General features: G+C 40.0%; 1 protein-coding gene across 1 annotated transcript in view; it reads left to right on the top strand.

Moving 5' to 3' along the window:
* The window catches only part of LOC121843739 (voltage-dependent T-type calcium channel subunit alpha-1I-like), a 61,208-nt gene extending 39,402 nt beyond the window's left edge, over nucleotides 1-21,806 (top strand). Inside the window, exons 10-14 of the mRNA XM_042313534.1 lie at nucleotides 6,760-6,894; nucleotides 8,193-8,388; nucleotides 8,883-9,208; nucleotides 13,051-21,447; nucleotides 21,521-21,806. Of these exons, the coding sequence (XP_042169468.1) occupies nucleotides 6,760-6,894; nucleotides 8,193-8,388; nucleotides 8,883-9,208; nucleotides 13,051-13,713 (1,320 nt within the window). The 3' untranslated portion in view covers nucleotides 13,714-21,447; nucleotides 21,521-21,806. The remainder of the gene's footprint in view (nucleotides 1-6,759; nucleotides 6,895-8,192; nucleotides 8,389-8,882; nucleotides 9,209-13,050; nucleotides 21,448-21,520) is intronic.
* Nucleotides 21,807-22,794: the final 988 nt, after the last annotated feature.

The raw sequence follows: 22,794 nt of genomic DNA, 5'->3' as shown, positions 1-22,794 counted from the left end.
GTCAGTTACAACTTTTGTCCATTACTACTTTAGTTTGTTACAAATTTTGTCCGTTACAACTTTAGTCCGTTACAACTTTAGTCCGTTACAACTTTAGTCAGATACAACTTTCGTCTGTTACAACTTTAGTCTGTTACAACTTTAGTCAGATACAACTTTAGTGCGTTACAACTTTAGTCCGTTACAACTTTAGTCAGATACAACTTCCGTCTGTTACAATTTTAGTCAGTTACAACTTTAGTTCGTTACAACTTTAGTCCATTACAACTTTTGTCCGTTACAAGTTTAGTCCGTTACAACTTTAGTCAGTTACAACTTTAGTCAGTTACAACTTTAGTCAGATACAACTTTAGTGCGTTACAACTTTAGTCCGTTACAACTTTAGTCAGATACAACTTTCGTCTGTTACAACTTTAGTCAGTTACAACTTTAGTTCGTTACAACTTTAGTCCGTTACAACTTTTGTCCGTTACAAGTTTAGTCCGTTACAAGTTTAGTCCGTTACAACTTTAGTTCGTTACAACTTTAGTTCGTTACAACTTTAGTCCGTTACAACTTTAGTCCGTTACAACTTTAGTCCGTTACAACTTTAGTCAGTTACAATTTTAGTCTGTTACAACTTTAGTCAGTTACAACTTTAGTCCGTTACAACTTTAGTCCGTTACAACTTTAGTCAGATACAACTTTCGTCCGTTACAACTTTAGTCAGTTACAACTTTAGTCAGTTACAACTTTAGTCAGTTACAAATTTAGTCAGATACAACTTTCATCCGTTACAACTTTAGTCAGTTACAACTCTAGTTCGTTACAACTTTAGTCCGTTACAACCTTTGTCCGTTACAACTTTAGTCTGTTACAACTTTAGTCATATACAACTTTAGTTCGTTACAACTTTAGTCCGTTACAACTTTAGTCAGATACAATTTTCGTCTGTTACAACTTTAGTCTGTTACAACTTTAGTCAGATACAACTTTAGTGCGTTACAACTTTAGTCCGTTACAACTTTAGTCAGATACAACTTCCGTCTGTTACAATTTTAGTCAGTTACAACTTTAGTCCGTTACAACTTTTGTCCGTTACAAGTTTAGTCCGTTACAACTTTAGTCCGTTACAACTTTAGTTCGTTACAACTTTAGTCCGTTACAACTTTAGTTCGTTACAACTTTAGTCCGTTACAACTTTAGTCAGTTACAATTTTAGTCTGTTACAACTTTAGTCAGTTACAACTTTAGTCAGTTACAACTTTAGTCAGATACAACTTTAGTCCGTTACAACTTTAGTCCGTTACAACTTTAGTCAGATACAACTTTCGTCCGTTACAACTTTAGTCAGTTACAACTTTAGTCAGTTACAACTTTAGTCAGTTACAACTTTAGTCAGATACAACTTTCGTCCGTTACAACTTTAGTCAGTTACAACTTTAGTCAGTTACAACTTTAGTTCGCTACAACTTTAGTCCGTTACAACTTTAGTTCGTTACAACTTTAGTACATTACAACTTTAGTCAGATTCAACTTTAGTCTGATATAACTTTAGTCAGTTACAACTTTAGTACATTACAACTTTAGTACATTACAACTTTAGTCAGTTACAACTTTAGTCCGTTACAACTTTAGTCAGATACAACTTTCGTCCGTTACAACTTTAGTCAGTTACAACTTTTGTCCATTACTACTTTAGTTTGTTACAAATTTTGTCCGTTACACCTTTAGTCCGTTACAACCTTTGTCCGTTACAACTTTAGTCTGTTACAACTTTAGTCTGTTACAACTTTAGTTCATTACAACTTTAGTCCGTTACTACTTTAGTCTGTTACAACTTTAGTCCGTTACAACTTTAGTCAGTTACAACTTTAGTTCGTTACAACTTTAGTCCGTTACAACTTTAGTTCGTTACAACTTTAGTCCGTTACAACTTTTGTCCGTTACAACTTTAGTCCGTTACAACTTTAGTCAGTTACAATTTTAGTCTGTTTCAACTTTAGTCAGTTATAACTTTAGTCAGATACAACTTTAGTCAAATACAACTTTAGTCCGTTACAACTTTTGTCCGTTACAACTTTAGTCAGATACAACTTTCGTCCGTTACAACTTTAGTCAGTTACAACTTTTGTCCATTACTACTTTAGTTTGTTACAAATTTTGTCCGTGACAACTTTAGTCCGTTACAACTTTTGTCCGTTACAACATTAGTCTGTTACAACTTTAGTCAGATACAACTTTAGTTCGTTACAACTTTAGTCCGTTAGAACTTTAGTCAGTTACAACTTTAGTTCGTTAGAACTTTAGTCAGTTACAACTTTAGTTCGTTACAACTTTAGTCCGTTACAACTTTTGTCCGTTACAACTTTAGTCCGTTACAACTTTAGTCCGTTACAACTTTAGTCTGTTACAACTTTAGTTCGTTACAACTTTAGTCCGTTACAACTTTAGTCCGTTACAACTTTAGTCAGATACAACTTTCGTCCGTTACAACTTTAGTCAGTTACAACTTTAGTTCGTTAAAACTTTAGTCCGTTACAACTTTAGTTCGTTACAACTTTAGTACATCACAACTTTAGTCAGTTACAACTTTAGTCAGTTACAACTTTAGTCAGATACAACTTTAGTCCGTTACAACTTTAGTCAGTTACAACTTTAGTCAGATACAACTTCAGTCACATACAACTTTAGTCCGTTACAACTTTTGTCAGATACAACTTTCGTCCGTTACAACTTTAGTTCGTTACAACTTTAGTCAGTTACAACTTTAGTCAGTTACAACTTTAGTCCGTTCCAACTTTAGTCAGTTACAACTTTAGTCCGTTCCAACTTTAGTCAGATACAACTTTCGTCCGTTACTACTTTAGTCAGTTACAATTTTAGTCTGATACAACTTTAGTCAGATACAACTTTAGTCAGATACAACTTCAGTCCGTTACAACTTTTGTCAGATACAACTTTCGTCCGTTACTACTTTAGTCCGTTACAACTTTAGTCCTTTACAACTTTAGTCAGTTACAACTTTAGTTCGTTACAACTTTAGTCCGTTCCAACTTTAGTTCGTTACAACTTTAGTACATTACAACTTTAGTCAGTTACAACTTTAGTCAGTTACAACTTTAGTCTGATACAACTTTAGTCAGTTACAACTTTAGTCTGATACAACTTTAGTACATTACAACTTTAGTCAGTTACAACTTTAGTCCGTTACAACTTTAGTCAGATACAACTTTCGTCCGTTACAACTTTAGTCAGTTACAACTTTTGTCCATTACTACTTTAGTTTGTTACAAATTTTGTCCGTTACAACTTTAGTCCATTACAACTTTTGTCCGTTACAACTTTAGTCTGTTACAACTTTAGTCAGATACAACTTTAGTTCGTTACAACTTTAGTCCGTTAGAACTTTAGTCAGTTACAACTTTAGTTCGTTAGAACTTTAGTCAGTTACAACTTTAGTTCGTTACAACTTTAGTCCGTTACAACTTTTGTCCGTTACAACTTTAGTCCGTTACAACTTTAGTCTGTTACAACTTTAGTTCGTTACAACTTTAGTCCCTTACAACTTTAGTCCGTTACAACTTTAGTCAGATACAACTTTCGTCCGTTACAACTTTAGTCAGTTACAACTTTAGTTCGTTAAAACTTTAGTCCGTTACAACTTTAGTTTGTTACAACTTTAGTACATCACAACTTTAGTCAGTTACAACTTTAGTCAGTTACAACTTTAGTCAGTTACAACTTTAGTCAGATACAACTTTAGTCAGATACAACTTTAGTCCGTTACAACTTTTGTCAGATACAACTTTCGTCCGTTACAAGTTTAGTTCGTTACAACTTTAGTCAGTTACAACTTTAGTCAGTTACAACTTTAGTCCGTTCCAACTTTAGTCAGTTACAACTTTAGTCCGTTCCAACTTTAGTCAGATACAACTTTCGTCCGTTACTACTTTAGTCAGTTACAATTTTAGTCTGATACAACTTTAGTCAGATACAACTTTAGTCAGATACAACTTCAGTCCGTTACAACTTTTGTCAGATACAACTTTCGTCCGTTACTACTTTAGTCCGTTACAACTTTAGTCCTTTACAACTTTAGTCAGTTACAACTTTAGTTCGTTACAACTTTAGTCCGTTCCAACTTTAGTTCGTTACAACTTTAGTACATTACAACTTTAGTCAGTTACAACTTTAGTCAGTTACAACTTTAGTCTGATACAACTTTAGTCAGTTACAACTTTAGTCTGATACAACTTTAGTACATTACAACTTTCGTCCGTTACAACTTTAGTCAGTTACAACTTTTGTCCATTACTACTTTAGTTTGTTACAAATTTTGTCCGTTACAACTTTAGTCCGTTACAACTTTTGTCCGTTACATCTTTAGTCTGTTACAACTTTAGTCAGATACAACTTTAGTTCGTTGCAACTTTAGTCCGTTAGAACTTTAGTCAGTTACAACTTTAGTTCGTTAGAACTTTAGTCAGTTACAACTTTAGTTCGTTACAACTTTAGTCCGTTACAACTTTAGTCCGTTACAACTTTAGTCCGTTACAACTTTAGTCTGTTACAACTTTAGTTCGTTACAACTTTAGTCAGTTACAACTTTAGTTCGTTAAAACTTTAGTCCGTTACAACTTTAGTTCGTTACAACTTTAGTACATCACAACTTTAGTCAGTTACAACATTAGTCAGTTACAACTTTAGTCAGATACAACTTTAGTCCGTTACAACTTTAGTCAGTTACAACTTTAGTCAGATACAACTTTAGTCAGATACAACTTTAGTCCGTTACAACTTTTGTCAGATACAACTTTCGTCCGTTACAACTTTAGTTCGTTACAACTTTAGTCAGTTACAACTTTAGTCCGTTCCAACTTTAGTCAGATACAACTTTAGTCAGATACAACTTTCGTCCGTTACTACTTTAGTCCGTTACAACCTTTGTCCGTTACAACTTTAGTCTGTTACAACTTTAGTCAGATACAACTTTAGTTCGTTACAACTTTTGTCCGTTGCAACTTTAGTCTGTTACTACTTTAGTCCTTTACAACTTTAGTCCTTTACAACTTTAGTCAGTTACAACTTTAGTTCGTTACAACTTTAGTCCGTTACAACTTTAGTCAGATACAACTTTAGTCTGATACAACTTTAGTCTGATACAACTTTAGTCAGTTACAACTTTAGTCTGATACAACTTTAGTACATTACAACTTTAGTCAGTTACAACTTTAGTCCGTTACAACTTTAGTCAGATACAACTTTCGTCCGTTACAACTTTAGTCAGTTACAAATTTTGTCCATTACTACTTTAGTTTGTTACAAATTTTGTCCGTTACAACTTTAGTCCGTTACAACTTTTGTCCGTTACAACTTTAGTCTGTTACAACTTTAGTCAGATACAACTTTAGTTCGTTACAACTTTAGTCCGTTAGAACTTTAGTCAGTTACAACTTTAGTCCGTTAGAACTTTAGTCAGTTACAACTTTAGTTCGTTACAACTTTAGTCCGTTACAACTTTTGTCCGTTACAACTTTAGTCCGTTACAACTTTAGTCTGTTACAACTTTAGTTCGTTACAACTTTAGCCCGTTACAACTTTAGTCCGTTACAACTTTTGTCCGTTACAACTTTAGTCTGTTACAACTTTAGTCAGATACAACTTTAGTTCGTTACAACTTTAGTCCGTTAGAACTTTAGTCAGTTACAACTTTAGTCCGTTAGAACTTTAGTCAGTTACAACTTTAGTTCGTTACAACTTTAGTCCGTTACAACTTTTGTCCGTTACAACTTTAGTCCGTTACAACTTTAGTCTGTTACAACTTTAGTTCGTTACAACTTTAGTCCGTTACAACTTTAGTCCGTTACAACTTTAGTCAGATACAACTTTCGTCCGTTACAACTTTAGTCAGTTACAACTTTAGTTCGCTAAAACTTTAGTCCGTTACAACTTTAGTTCGTTACAACTTTAGTACATCACAACTTTAGTCAGTTACAACTTTAGTCAGTTACAACTTTAGTCAGATACAACTTTAGTCCGTTACAACTTTAGTCAGTTACAACTTTAGTCAGATACAACTTTAGTCAGATACAACTTTCGTCCGTTACTACTTTAGTCCGTTACAACCTTTGTCCATTACAACTTTAGTCTGTTACAACTTTAGTCAGATACAACTTTAGTTCGTTACAACTTTTGTCCGTTACAACTTTAGTTCGTTTCAACTTTAGTCCGTTACTACTTTAGTCCGTTACAACTTTAGTCCTTTACAACTTTAGTCAGTTACAACTTTAGTTCGTTACAACTTTAGTCCGTTACAACTTTAGTTCGTTACAACTTTAGTCAGTTACAACTTTAGTCAGATACAACTTTAGTCCGTTACAACTTTAGTCAGTTACAACTTTAGTCAGATACAACTTTAGTCAGATACAACTTTAGTCCGTTCCAACTTTAGTCAGATACAACTTTCGTCCGTTACAACTTTAGTTCGTTACAACTTTAGTCAGTTACAACTTTAGTCAGTTACAACCTTAGTCTGTTAGAACTTTAGTCAGTCACTGGATACAGGGCAACACATTTGAACTGTATGAGTTGTTATGACAGCTTATAGCAAGTGTTATTGTGCACTGTATATGCATTATTTTGCACTTTAAATGAGCTTATAATGAATCATAATATTTTTACCAAAAATAAAGTGTTTCTCACACTTTTCACATAAGAAATCTGGTGTATTGAATAACATAATGTGCTCTGTTGTAATTCTGTATGTTTGTATCGCAGATCCGATTGGCTGAGGTGGAGCAGGCGTCTCTGATGTCAGAGCAGTTGTCTGACAAGTCATCATCACCTGCCCTTCCTGATGATCTTAGTCTGGACGACCACAGTGACTACCAGCTCATGGTCAGGGACGGCAAGGTGGGGCGTGCACACGCACAGACTTACTCTCATTGACACAAAACATGCGCACACACTGAGAAACTATATACTTTTTGTTTTTGCATAATTCAACTGCTTACACACTTGAACACATTGTATCACACACTGCATCCCACTGCATTAACTGCTTGATTAGCGAATCAATGCTCCCGTGTGTGTTTCACCATGTGCCGTGGGCAGGCTAGGGTGACGGGTCTGTGTTTGCTGGTGTCTGTGTGCCTGTGTGTGTGCGTGTGTGATTGCGTCTGTGTGTTTGTGCGTAGGATGCATGTCTGTGTGTGTTGCGCGTATGTGTGTGTGTGCGTGCGTGTAAGCAAGATCGTGATGTGTGTGTGTGTGCATGCGTGCGTGTGCGTTTGTGTGTGTGAGAATGATCGAGATGTGGGTGCGCATGCGTGTGTTCGTGTGCGTGTGTGTGTGTGAGCATGATCGTGATGTGTGTGCGTGTGTGTGTATGTGTGTGTGTGTGTGAGTGTGTGCATGATCTGATCGTGGTGTGTGTGTGTGCATGTTCTGATCGTTGTGTGTGTGTGTGTGTGTGTGTGTGTGTGTGTGTGTGTGTGTGTGTGTGTGTGTGTGTGTGTGTGTGTGTGTATAATCATCCCGTCTCCTCTAAGCTGTTTCATCTGGTTTACCTTATTGCTTTTCTCTATTGAAACTAATTTGATATCCAATCTAAAACGAGGCACTGTGGAGCTTGCAATTACTTTAGTTTGGAAAAATATATTACTAATCAACAGATGTATTGACTGAAGAGAGATGAAGTATCAAATAGTAGGAAATATCAAAATGTATAAAGTTCTCTAAATTGGAAAAATATCCCATGGTGTTTTTTTTTACAATTATATTTCATTGGTATCAATATTTCATTTGGTAATTTCATTTCACAGTTAACACTATTTACATTGAGACTTTTGCTTTACCACAAACAATGCTTTTGTTGTTGTTATTGTTGTTGCTGATGCTAATATGCTAGTGTGGTAGTTGAACTCTTTTAACATGCTACACCAGGGGTAGCCTCATTTGGTTAATACACTTAAAATGCTAATAGATGTTAGCTGCCCGGAGATAGAATGTTAAATGGTCATTCACTCTAGATAGGGCTAGCCCTTATAGCCATAGCAACAGATGCTTATTGATTTCTAATAATGCTAGCAGTAGTACCTGGAACCTTACAGATTATATGTGAGTGTTAATTGAAGTCAACCTGAATGCTTATATTTGTTATAGGATAACTCTGAGGTACTCCCCCTCCCCCCATCTCTTTCTCTCTATAGGAGGAGAGAGGCAGCAGTGACTCCCACAGTTCTGAGGAACTGAGGGGGATTCAGGCTGGGTGTGGAGGGCGTTGGGGGCACGGAGGTTCTCGACCCCACAGCAGAGGCCCTGAAGATGGGGTAGGATTCCTGCTAGAGGTGGGTGCCCAGCCCCAGTTCCAGAGCCAGTCTCTCCAGTTCCTCCACCACAACAGAGGTAACCTTGTTCTCCTTTTTCTTCCCATCTCATTAGATTAGCACTTGTGAAATCTGATGGATATGTGTGCATACATTACCAGTTGACATTTTCATCTTGTGACCTTGGTTTATGCTCTTGGTATTTAACTGACTGTGTTTAGTGATGATCACATGACTTTGCAATGACATTGAAATGATCATTTCATTCAGAAGGTTTTCCTTCCCGTCTCTCATGCTCAGATGTGTGAGAGAGAAAATTATGTTTTGCTCCGTATTCACACAGTTGATTACACCGACATCCCAATGTTAATTAACTAAAAGACAGATGGGCAAGCATACACAAAGACATTGATTAACGACATTCAATGACATGCCTATCCTTCCTCCCACCATAACATTAGCGTTATACAGCTGGATGGATGACTGGATGAATGGATGAATGGATAGATAACTCATGTTCATTCTACATGCAACATTTCTATCTTTCTATAGATAATAACTGTATGTCAACAGATGGTGATGGCCATCACAGTGACCAGGTTGGCAGTGTCGGATGTAGAGGTTCCTCCTCTCCTCTCTTCCATCTCCCTGTGGAGTTCTTTCACCCCGCCACAGCCACAGCGGTCCCCCCACCCATCCACAGGACGGGGGTAGACCCAGGGGGGAGAGAGGCATCCAGGCTGCCTTCCCCAGCCTCCTGGTCCTCTCTGCGCTCCCCAGGGGCCAACAGCAGCGTCCTAGACTCCCCAGGGGTCAACAGCAGAGTCCTAGACTCCCAAGGGGCCAAAAGCAGGATCCTAGACTCCTCAGGGGCCAACAGTAGGGTCCTAATTTCCCAGGTAAGAGGTTATGGGGTCATATTGGTAGAGGAAGTATTCATGTAGTGAAATGTACACTGGGTGTACAAAATATTAAGAACACCTTCCTAATATTGAGTTGCACCCCCAGGTGTGTCAGGTTGGCTGTATGTCCTTTGGGTGGTGGACCATTCTTGATACACACAAATCAAATCAAATTGTATTGGTCACATACACATGGTCAGCTGATGTTATTGGTCACATACACATGGTTAGCAGATGTTATTGGTCACATACACATGGTTAGCAGATGTTATTGGTCACATACACATGGTTAGCAGATGTTATTGGTCACATACACATGGTTAGCAGATGTTATTGGTCACATACACATAGTTAGCAGATGTTTTTGCGAGTGTAGCGAAATGCTTGTGCACAGGAAACTGTTGCGCGTGAAAATCCCTGCAGAGTTGCAGTTCTTGACAAACTCAAACCGGTGCACCTGGCACTTACTACCATACCCTACTGACACTGAAAAAAAGGGACACCGTCTTCTAACTGATCGCCCGCAACATGCACAAATTCATGTTGTTACTCCTATGAACAGAGAAAGTGAAATATTTCTCGATATTAAAACTTCTTACGGCTAGGCTCAACAACATTCCGCTGAAAAGGCAGAGCGCAAAATTAAAAAATATGTTTTTATAAATATGTAACTTTCATACATTCACAAGTGCAAGACACCAAATTAAAGATAGACTTCTTGCTAATCTACCCATCGTGTCCGATTTCAAAAAGGCTTTACAGCGAAAGCACACCAAATGATTATGTTAGGTCAGAGCCTAGTCACAAAAACACACATAGCCATTTTCCAGCCAAAGAGAGAAGTCACAAAAAGCAGAAATAGAGATAAAATTAATCACTAACCTTTGATGATCTTGATAAGATTGCACTCATAGGACTTCATGTTACACAATACATGTATGTTTTGTTTGATAAAGTTCATATTTATATCTCAAAATCTCAGTTTACATTGGCGCTTTATGGTCAGTAATGTTGTGCTTCGAAAACATCCGGCAAATTTTCAGAGAGCCACATCAATATACAGAAATACTCATAATAAAAGATACGACTATTATGCACAGAATTATAGATATACTTTCAAAAAAGCTTTACGGAAAAAGCAAACCATGCAATAATCTGAGTACGGCACTCAGACACAAAAACAAGCCATGCAGATACCCGCCATGTTGTGGAGTCAGTAAAAGTCAGAAATAGCATTATAAATATTCACTTACCTTTGATGATCTTCATCAGAATGCACTCCCAGGAATCTCAGTTCCACAATAAATGTTTATTTTGTTCGATAAAGTCCATCATTTATGTCCAAATTTTGTTAGCGCATTTGGTAAACAAATCCAAACTCACGAGGCGTGGGCAAGTCCAGGAGAAAATTCAGACGAAAAGTTCAAAAAGTCATATTACAGTTCGTAGAAACATGTCAAACGAAGTATAGAATCAATCTTTAGGATGTTTTTAACATAAATATTCAATAATGTTCCAACCGAAGAATTCCTTTGTCTTTAGAATTGCAATGGAACACAGGAGGTCGCTCTCACGTGTGCGCGCATGATCAGGTCATGGCACTCTGGCAGGCCTCTGGTTGAATCAGCTCTCATTCGCCCCCAGGTCACAGTAGAAGCCTCAAACAACGTTCTAAAGACTGTTGATATCTAGTGGAAGCCTTAGGAAGTGCCATTTGACCCCATAGACACTGTATATTCGATAGGCAAGTTGAAAAACTACAAACCTCAGATTTCCCACTTCCTGGTTGGATTTTTCTCAGGTTTTCGCCTGCCATATGAGTTCTGTTATACTCACAGACATCATTCAAACATTTTTAGAAACCTCAGAGTGTTTTCTATCCAATACTAATATGCATATATTAGCTTCTGGGCCTGAGTAGCAGGAGATTTACTCTGGGCGCGCTTTTCATTCGAACGTGAAAATGCTGCCCCCGATCCCAAACAGGTTAAAAAAAAGACCCAAGCTGCTAATAAAACAACGCCTATCAATAAGCTTTCCCACTCATTCATTACAGCTGCACTGCTTGTTGTGGCGGGAGTGGAAGAAAACATATTTTATGGCTAATAAAAGTGTTAAATAAAAAGTATTGACAGTGCTTATTAAGAACTTGAACATGAACTCACTCATAAAAAACAGCAGCTCTTTGCTGTATTCGTTGACAGTCTCTCTCTAGTCATGGTTATAAAAGTTTTGAAATCTCACAACTTTCCTGTAGCTTTCTTTTACGCCCGCCTCATTATTGCAGACAGGGTAATCTGAGCCATCCGATTGGCCAGCGGTAGGCCTATAGCGCAGTTGATTTGCTCTCTCCAGGCAGGAAGAGTTTGTACCTTTAGTCACATGAAATGGTTAAAAAATGTAGTGCAGTGCAGCTGAATAGGGTGCCTCTACAAATAAAATATTAAAATAGGAATAGAAGGCTTTATCGTTTATTTTTACCCTTTTTTCTCCCCAATTGGTAGTTACACTCTTGTCCCATCGCTGAAACTCCTGTACTGAGGTGAAGGTCTAGAGCCATACGTCCTCTAAAACACAACCCTGCCAAGCCGTAATGCTTCTTGACACACTCACTTAACCCGCACCAATGTGTCAGAGGAAGCACCGTACAACTGGCGACCAAGGTCAGCTTGCAGGCGCCCGGCCCGCCACAAGGAGTCGCTAGGGCGTAATGGGACAAGGACATCCCTGCAGTCCAAACCCGGACAATGCTGTGCCAATTGTGCGTCACCCGGTCACAGCCGGTGACACAGCCTGGGATCGAACCTGCCTCAAGCATTGCGATGCAGTGCCTTAGACCGCTGGGCCACTCGGGAGACCCTATTGTTGGGTTTTTTACATAAATATTTGCCGATCAACTAGAAATGCCTTGGAGATCGACCGTATATTCAGGTGTGTGCAATCATATAGTGTCGTATATGGACTTCAGTGTAGCAGCCATGGGTGTTATAATGGATTGACTTTATGGGGTGAAATACCCATCAGATTCAGTTGTTTTCCACTCGTTGGTAAGGGCTACACTCCACTAGAGTTAAGGTCCATGGGGATGCTTGCTATAAGAGATTACATTTACAATATACTGTAGCATCTTTTATATTCTAAGAGGGGGAAGTATCCAGCTGATGCACAGCAGCCATTTTGTTCCAGAAAGCTCACTGTGGTTGAGACAGTTATTGAGGAATAAAACACAATAAATGGGCATATCTGTAAGGAGTGAGTGCATCAATGTTGAATTATACATCTTCTTATTCAGACCTTTATATCTTCCTATTCAGACCTTTATATCTTCCTATTCAGACCTTTATATCTTCCTATTCAGACCTTTATATCTTCCCATTTAGACTTTAGTGCACAGTATTTTTCATTTAAATGGTATTCTACGGTGCTAAGTGTGCATTTTCTGTTCATGGCACACAAAAACAAGCAATATTTTTCTTCTGCTTCAGAGGTAACCATGGCAACAGCATGTAACTGACCTTTTCTGTATCAATTTGTTTTGTTTATGTCATTTCCAGAGTGCTTTGTGAGATTCTATTCCAGTACATTTCTGCAGCACTACACTAATTAGCGAGGTCATCCCTTGTCTACTTGACTCTTTGTTTTCTTGGTTCTTGTGCTTAAATACTTCATCCTGCTCTCATTCACTTTTTTTCTCTCTCTTTCTGTCTTACTGTCTATCTCTCTGTTTCTTTCACCTCTCTCTCTCTCGCTCTCTCTCTCTCTCTCTCTCTCCTTACTGCTCTCTCTTCTTTCCCCCCTTGCTATCCCTCCACCCCACCACCCCCTCTATCCTTCCTCAGCACCCGTCCCACAGTGACTCGTCCCTGGCCACAGGCAGCTCCGAGGGAAGCCTCCAGACCACCCTGGAGGAAGGTCTCAGCTTTAGCGTCTCCCCCCCCAGAGGAGACCTGGGACTCTCCCTGGCCCTGCCTCTCCTCTGCCCTCTCCCCCTCCCTCACCTCGACGAAACACGACAAACTCCCAGATCGCTGGGTCACCCCTCAATGAGAGGCCGCAGTACAGCATTCAACCTCCAAGCCACTAGAGGGCACCAGAGGAGCCAGAGCAGCTGTGGCAGCAGCACCAGTCCCGGGTGCCCAAGGCAAGACTCTATGGACCCTTCAGATGACGATTGTGGGATAGGGATGGGAGGCGAAGGATCCAGTAAGGCTTTTAACAGCGAACGTTTATCAGAGACACTTAGTAGTTTGTCTCTGACGTCACTGCTGTCACCTAGCTCCCTGGCACCCCCTCTGGTGAAAAAATGTAATAGCACTGGGAGTTTGGACCAGGCAAATCTTTCTGTCAGGAGTAAAGATGGACAACAGTACTATGAGATAGATGCTCATGGGTACCTCACCAACCCTTGGACTGAGAAGAGGGGTGGACAGGAAGGGGAGATGGGGTTTGGAGTTAAAGGTACGAGCCAGATGATGGATGCCGGCTCGAGGAAAAACAGATGAAACTTTATCTATCGGTTGGAACTTTTTTTTCTTCTCCAGAGGTGTTTGATTGATATCTGTTCAATGAACTCGTCTCCTCCCTCTTTCTCTCTCTCGTTTTCATCAGTGAGATGGCCATGTTCTCTTCTTTCCATGACGATTGGGTGAAAATTGAAGCTGAGGAATTGGTATACATTTTGTGGAGGATTACAATGACTTCTGGGTAATGGAGTTTAATTAAGGCATCTCATTTTCTGAGACATGTGGATATTCTTTGAGAGGACTACAGCAATGACAGGACCCTTGAAAAACATGCTAATTATGGGCTTGCATGGAGCATAGTCGCCCTCATCCATACACCCAAAGAAAAGCAAAAACAAGTACCAAAATGTGAATTTCATGTGAGCATTGTCGGAACAATGATGAAACTCCAAACATTGATGAAACTACAAAAGAAAACGATTGCGAAACAGGGCTAGCTTAGCTTAGAGGCTAATGCTAACGCACCTGTGATTGACAACAGGGCTAGCATAGCCCAGTGGCTAATGGTAGTCGAATGGTTTTGTCGTCTTGAAAAAAGACAATGCTCATTATTAAGATAAGCAGATTGTAGAGTCCTTTCGATGAGACTTTGTACAGAGTTGTAGTTTTTTATTCACATCTATAAGGTAGCATTGATTACCGACTTTTTCTTTGAGCTTAACATTTGATAGGTGAAAGAAAATCAAGGTTGCATATTTGACGGGTTTTCTAGTTCTAAAACATATTGGATCTGTATGAATGCAGATGTGTCCCTCTGTGTGTGTTCGGGTGAGATATAAAGGCTAATCTAGAAATACTACAATTAGCAAAAGGGCACCTTTTGAATGGAAAATAAATCAATATGTGAGAGCTATAGTGAAGAGACGTGGGGAGTGAATGAGAACATATGCCGTACCATAGAGGAATAGGCCATGTTCTCATGAATCACCCATGAACCAATGGCTTCAGAGAAGATGCTCTCCTGTCCCTACTGGATAGATGCACCATATCCAATGAGAGATCGAGATCGGACGCCATCTTGGTTGGTGAAACACAATGTAAAACAAAGTCCCGGTCAGTTTCACAAAATGGAGTTCTTGTCTCTTGTCCCCCCTTGTTGACATTTGTGCAGCGTTGTGTATCGACGTTTTGAAGGAAAATTGTATACCTCAGGTGGATGACAGAAAACACTGAAGTGGATCTCTAAAATATTGTTTTCAACGCTCACACTCAGATGGTCACATAAATACACAAGCGCACCCACACCACAACCACAGAGATGTCAAAGATGTCCGCTTACCTGCAGTATGTTTTGGTTTTTCTTGAAGACAGGAAAAGATCAGAGAGGAACAAATCTCTCACTCGATCGCTCGTCGTCCAGCTTATCCTCCTTTCATTCTTTCTCATTATCCGTTAGAATTAAAGGGGCACTCCACTATTTTCTAAGCTCATATTCAATATCTCCATGTGGACACCGGCAGGTTGCAGGAAGGACAGTAGGAATATCAGGTTAAATAAGTAGTGAAGTGCCACTTTAAAATACCCAGTTGGAAAAGCCAGTTTATTTCACATATTATCCCCCTGAGTATGAGATATGCAATATGTGAAGCATACAGATATATATGACACAGGTATAGGTAGGAGATAGGCAAGAGGGTTCAAATATATCGCTATTATGTATTACAGTAAAATGTCAATAGGCTCCAATGAGATTCAAAGGTCATTCAATTATGATGTGTTAGAATGTCTGTGTATTCCCAGATGGTAGGATCAGGATGTCTTTTGTTCTTGTCTTTTCCCCCGCCCGCTAAGTTGCATGTTGTTATTCTTTTGTGAAATGTCATTTTAGAGTCATAAAAGTGGATTAGCTTCTCAACCTCGGCGGATTCTTGATTCTTTAACATGGCGACTCGTCTCATTTACAGGACGCGTCATCGTTCATTTGAATGTCGGACCCTTTTCATCTTCCCATGTTAACCTTTGACCCTTTTCATCTTCCCATGTTAACCCGTTGAACCTTTTCATCTTCCAATGTTAACCGTTGACCCTTTTCATCTTCCCATGTTAACCTTTGACCCTTTTCATCTTCCCATGTTAACCGTTGACCCTTTTCATCTTCCAATGTTAACCGTTGACCCTTTTCATCTTCCCATGTTAACCTTTGACCCTTTTCATCTTCCCATGTTAACCCGTTGACCCTTCATCTTCCCATGTTAACCTTTGACCCTTTTCATCTTCCCATGTTAACCCGTTGACCCTTTTCATCTTCCCATGTTAACCTTTGACCCTTTTCATCTTCCCATGTTAACCCGTTGACCCTTTTCATCTTCCCATGTTAACCTTTGACCCTTTTCATCTTCCCATGTTAACCTTTGACCCTTTTCTTGAGGCACCCAAAGTCTCATTCTGTCCCAAATGTTCATTGATTAGCAACTGTGTGGGAACCCTAGCAGTTGATAGCTCCATTTCAATGCATAATTCCCAGTGAAGACTTATTGAACGGTAGACTCTTTCACACGAGATGTTGTCTGTTTTGATTGTAAGGACGAAGTGCAGGTTTGTTAGTGCTGCCTACATGTGTATGTCATTTTGAGAGTAGATTTGTAAGGATAGAATATCACAATTAGAAAAGAACACAAACCCAACCTGTGTATTAATGCATATTCATCCGTGTCAATGTTGAAACTCTAAATCTGGTGTTCTTCTTCTCTCTCGCTAAACATAACGGGTTCCAAACTACTCCAACTATTCAAATAGCCTTCTTCATTTACCTTGGGCATTCCTCTTGGTTGTTCTAGCTCAACAAACAGATAGACCAAGTCAGAGATATAAGCTAAAAGATGATCAAATCAAATAGATACTTCAGTGTCTCTTAGGACCCTGACGTGTGTGTGTGTGTGGAAATAAGGATAATATCTTTGACAAATATTTGAAATGAGAAACCGTGGGTTTGGCACTTGTAGTTGGCTTCAGATTTAATCACTTGGTGCACACAAATATAAATGTCATATTGGTTACTTTACAACAGCAGATTTGTCTTTGCCGGGTTTTTAAAGCCCCTTAACGTTCCATGATGCTAACACCATGTTAAAATACAAACTTCACGAGACTACATATGTTCAAACATATTTTGTTCACAGACATTTCAAAAGATTTGAGGCCAGAAGAGATGTTGTTTACTATAAAAGGCTGCTATTCAACCAACCGGGTGTTTAGTAAGCCTTTGATACAGTATCGGAAATGAACATATCACTTATCTCTTCACGTCAGATTAGAAGCTGTTCAGTCTCACAGAGATATATCAGATGGCAGTTTATCTTCTCTTTTCATTTTCCCCCTCTTTTCTTTGTTTTTCATGTCCTGCTGTCTTCAGAGCCGTGTCTCACTGTTTAGTGTCTTAAATGATGAACCGTAGCATCACAGTCTTCCTCACACAGCTTCCAACACTAGAGAGTGTTTGACATCTACAAGTATCAAAGAGAAGCGTATGACTCTTAGCAGCAGGTGTGTTTGTCTACTTGAATGAGTGTGTGTGTTTGTCTGCTTGAATGAGTGTGTGTGTTTGTGAATGCTCGTCCCTCTGCCCGAAATATGACCTACTACACCATTGTAGGAAACGGCTGCAATTGAAGAAAGAAATTGATGTATGAAAGTCATTGATCCTAGTCACAATCTTTCCTGTGGGTTTCTTGGTATTCAGCAGCAACATGCACATGATCAGCTAGCCAAGCCTTCATTCAAACACTATTAAGTGCAAACAACACTAGCTTTCTGTGACTGGGTCTCGTCCTCTAAGTTTGAAAGGGTTTTTAACATCAATCTATGGTAGCGTTGCAAATGGCCCTCTATTCCCTATAATACCCTGAGGTTAAAAGTAGTGCACTATATTGGGAAAAGGGGGCTATTTGGGACAAGTCTGTAACACTTGTACACCTGGGGTTTTACCTCCCTTGAGAGAACCCGACTGATCGAAAACACATGCACGCACACACACGCACACACGCATGCACATGCACACGCACACACACACACACACATACATACAGACACACACACACACAGCTTGATACGCTGGTACACCTGCGGCTCCCTCCTCCCCCCTGGAGAGAACCTGTCTGATCAAAAGACTGCTTACGTGAACAGGCATTTAACCACTAACACACAGCTGTCCACAGCAATCTACAAGCCCTTGATGAACTGTACTCACATTCTATTGAATTAGATGAAGACAGAGAGACAGAGAGAGAAGCACAAAGGTTACTAGGTGTGTTTGATCAGACTAACACAAGAGAAGGAAGAATAGGAATGAATAGGGATGAATGAGAGTGAAAGGATGGTAATGGTAATAGGTGTGTAGTGTGTATACACACACACACACACACACACACACCTTCGCTGGCATGACCCCAGCCTTAGCTTGTTAGATGTTGGCCAGCTGTGGAGAGGGTTGATGTTGAATTGTGTTCTGGGTGCGTATGGACATCTGGGATACATGGAGGGAGGGAGCAAGGGAGGAGAGAGGTAGCGAGCGCGCGAGAGAGGGATGTGGAAGGGAGGGAGGGATGGTCCTTTGAAGTTGTCACCCTCAGGATACACAGGTTCTCTCTTCTCTCACATCTCAGAACAGTTGATGTAATGGAATAGATATGCAGTTTAACACTGTTCAAAGTGCCATCACCTCAGAGTAAAGAGAGGGATGCAGAGAAAGAGAGGGGGGGGGGACAGTGCATGTGATGTGTGAATTCATGCTGTCATTGCTGTGTGTGTCACTCAGTTATAGGACCCTTCGGTAGCAACGCAGCATATGGAGGTGTCTATTCACCTGCCATTTGAACACAGGCAGTGACAAGACCACCCGTGGGGTCCTAATGTGTCAACAGTAATTAAGCATTGTTCAAGTCAACGTCCCCATCTCCGTACACTGTTAGTGCTGCTCTGTAAACTAGCGTGTCTTGATTGATTTAGCTTGACAGGTAGCTTAGAGGTGATGTGATCTTCGTCTGACTGACAGATTGAGCCGTCACATTGACTTAATTGAACACTAATTAAGATGGTAGACGCCTGTTACAGACTACAACTGTCCCATTGGTTATAATGGATGGAGTTCAGATGACTTTACACCGTGTGATACAATAGGCTGATTGGTCTTCTCAAACCAATGGGAATATGTCACTGATTTCCAAAAACACACCAGTTTGCACCTTTACGTGATTGTCTTCATATTGTGTTCCGTTGAATGAAACCTGGGTGGTTTTAAATGATCATGTATACAAGGTGGGATGAATCTATTCACATGTCATCATCCAAAAGCAGTTTTCATAACAAAGGGGGGAAATGAGAAATAAAAATAAAATGGATCATTACGAACTGCAGAGAACGCCTTCACGTGGAAACATAATGTGATTTAATAAATGATGTTTTGTTGCAGGGGAATGTGGATTATACGTACATGCACACACACACTAAGACCAAACTTAAGAGCTTTACCACTTGATTGCATTCTTTACAGAAATAAGAAGATAAGAACTCTCTCAATTTAATTGGAATTCCTCTAAAATATATATATTGCAATGCAACACTAGTGGGTTTTAGAAACTGGTGGGCTCAGATAGCCAATTAATCACTGAAGCGGCTACATGTGTTTTGCTGTCACAGAGTCTTTGTTTAATTGAGGTGAATGACAACGAAGAGCCTGTAGATGAAGACATGCAATTACCAGCCTATTTCCTTATCTAGGCTTAGGGTTTATGACCATATAAGGACCATATTCAGTCACATAAAGTACTTGTACATGAATAGTGCAAGGAGTTAATGAGTACAGTCTGTGCGTGTATGTGTGTGTGTGTGTGTGTGTGTGTGTGTGTGTGCTTTTCATTAGCCTAATAGGCAGTCAAATTGGTATTACTACAGCCCAATAAGATACTTGATATCCCCTCCTCTGTTTCAATTACTGAAACCACAGTGAAGAGAAATATAATGGAAAGCAAAATTATTGTCATTGTTGATGAGGTTTCCTCTCTCATCTGGTCTGTGTGTGGTGTCAGTGTGTGTCTGATTGAGGTTGAAGGGGGACGTGCTGTATGTGTGTGTGTGTGTGTGCATCCGTGTGTGTGCGCAACTACAAGTATGTGTGTGTGTGTGTGTGTGTGTATGCGCTCGTGTGTCACCATCATGATCTATCTGTGCTCGCTCTTAAAGGACAAACACATCAATCACAACAGCGGCCATTTTGTTCTGAATAAGAAAAGGGGTCAGTAGGCTAGCTCAGGCTAACTCAGGAATCTCCATGTATTTACATAGTGCTGGTACTGTACAACCAATATTATCTTGAGAAACCCATTCATTTATTTATTTTCAACCAGCAACTAACTCTTTTACTCTCAAACAGACAGATCCCACTCATTCCAAAACCATTTCCCATGTCTCATTTTCTCAGATCACATTGTCTCCTTCCCTCTCCTCTCTCTGTCACTCTGTCCTCTCCCTCTTTAGCGCAGCAATCAGACTCTCGTAAGGGAAGGAGACATTTTCATGACAATGTGATCTGTAAAGCTCAAAGAGGGTAATAGTGGTAGAGCATTGATGTGTGTGTCTGTGAACATCTCTTCCTCCACATGAGAAATGGTTGTGGAATGAGTGGGATCTGTCTGTTTGAGAGACGTTGATGTAGAGAATTCATATAGTCCTTTGAGTATTTCCCCCTCCACTCACCCCGAACATTTCACATGTCAACCTGTGTGTTTCTGTGTGTTGTCACCTGTCATAAACACATTACACGCACATCGTGTTTATGACCATATAAGGACCATATTCAGTCACATAAAGTACTGTACATGAATAGTGCAAGGAGTTAATGAGTACAGTCTATGTGTGTGTGTGTGTGTGTGTGTGTGTGTGTGTGTGTGTGTGTGCTTTTCATTAGCCTAATAGGCAGTCAAATTGGTATTACTACAGCCCAATAAGATACTTGATATCCCCTCCTCTGTTTCAATTACTGAAACCACAGTGAAGAGAAATATAATGGAAAGCAAATTATTGTCATTGTTGATGAGGTTTCCTCTCTCATCTGGTCTGTGTGTGGTGTCAGTGTGTGTCTGATTGAGGTTGAAGGGGGACGTGCTGTATGTGTGTGTGTGTGTGTGTGCATCCGTGTGTGTGCGCAACTACAAGTATGTGTGTGTGTGTGTGTGTGTGTGTGTATGTGCTCGTGTGTCACCATCAAATGTACATTTGTTGATTGCTAGGCATACAAATCAGATGATTTATTGGTACATTTGAAATTAGGTGTAGTTGTGTCCGCAACCGGACTAGATTGTGAATGACTCTTGGTGGAATGCATTGCTTGACTGCCGTGAGGGTGATCAGCACAATATCATTTGCGAACTGCTGCCACCCAAACAATTCTCGAGATTGAGTTTGTTGAGCAGAGACTGTGTGTGTTTTTGGTTCGACAAAGCAGTGTCATAACATTCAATAATCATTGAATTGCAGTCAGTGTTGCACCATGCGATCATTTATCAGTTATGATGTCTTTGTATTCTCTACACTGCCTGGAGCATGATCTGTTGAGCCTGAGCTCATATATGACAGACAGGTGTGGTGAGATCATATATGACAGACAGCTGTGGTGAGATCATATATGACAGACAGCTGTGGTGAGATCATATATGACAGACAGCTGTGGTGAGATCATATATGACAGACAGGTGTGGTGAGATCATATATGACAGACAGGTGGTGAGATCATAGACTGACCGCTGTGGTAGATATGACTGACCGCTGTGGTGAGATCATATATGACAGACAGCTGTGGTGAGATCATATATGACAGACAGGTGTGGTGAGATCATATATGACAGACAGCTGTGGTGAGATCATATATGACAGACAGCTGTGGTGAGATCATATATGACAGACAGGTGTGGTGAGATCATATATGACAGACAGGTGTGGTGAGATCATATATGACAGACAGCTGTGGTGAGATCATATATGACAGACAGCTGTGGTGAGATCATATATGACAGACAGGTGTGGTGAGATCATATATGACTGACAGCTGTGGTGAGATCATATATGACAGACAGCTGTGGTGAGACAGGTGTGGTGAGATCATATATGACAGACAGGTGTGGTGAGATCATATATGACAGACAGGTGTGGTGAGATCATATATGACAGACAGGTGTGGTGAGATCATATATGACAGACAGCTGTGGTGAGATCATATATGACAGACAGGTGTGGTGAGATCATATATGACAGACAGCTGTGGTGAGATCATATATGACAGACAGGTGTGGTGAGATCATATATGACAGACAGGTGTACTGTCATCTCCAAGAACTTGAGTGGACAATGTGTTGACTTGGTCAGTCCTCTGGCATAGGGGCTGGACACATCAATATTCCCTCTTCTACCCTGCTCTGATGCCCGCATGCTCAGCAGCATTAGATAATGCAGTATAGTGGTTGTTCTGGTTTCTACAGTAACACAGGTGTTAAAGGAGATGTGAGTGAAATAACATATTATTCTTCTCCCCTCAACCCTTCACTCCTCCTCCCCATCCTCTATCCTTCTCCTCTACCCATGTACTCCTCTGTTTCTATCACTCCTCCTCCCCATCCTCTCTCCTTCTCCTCTACCCATGTACTCCTCTGTTTCTATCACTCCTCCTCTTTCCATTCTCTTAATGATCTTCCTGAATCCATCTGAATGTGTTTTTCTAAGATAAGTCAATGGCACATCCACAATTGGATAACTATTTATTTTTGTATGGAAGAGAAATCAGAGGAACGAGTCTATAGAGGGAGAGAGAGACAGAGAGAAAGATTCCGGCCCAGTCATGTTGGATTGCAAATTCGAATCAAGCTGCTCAGAAGCAATTTCAATTAATCTGTGTGTGCATTGGAGCCACATGCTTTGTCTTGTAGCCAATCCCACTTGGCTTATCAGACACAATTTGTGGTGGATGTCCACACACACACACTCCACTGTTATGGCCTGGCAGCCAAGATGGCACTTCATCCAACACTACTAAATGTTATTCACTTTTATTGAGATTGACATTTTAGCTGTCCA

Source organism: Oncorhynchus tshawytscha, unplaced genomic scaffold (assembly GCF_018296145.1).
Source record: "Oncorhynchus tshawytscha isolate Ot180627B unplaced genomic scaffold, Otsh_v2.0 Un_contig_2630_pilon_pilon, whole genome shotgun sequence".
Taxonomy (NCBI): domain Eukaryota; kingdom Metazoa; phylum Chordata; class Actinopteri; order Salmoniformes; family Salmonidae; genus Oncorhynchus; species Oncorhynchus tshawytscha.
This window is presented reverse-complemented; position numbering and strand designations above follow the sequence as displayed.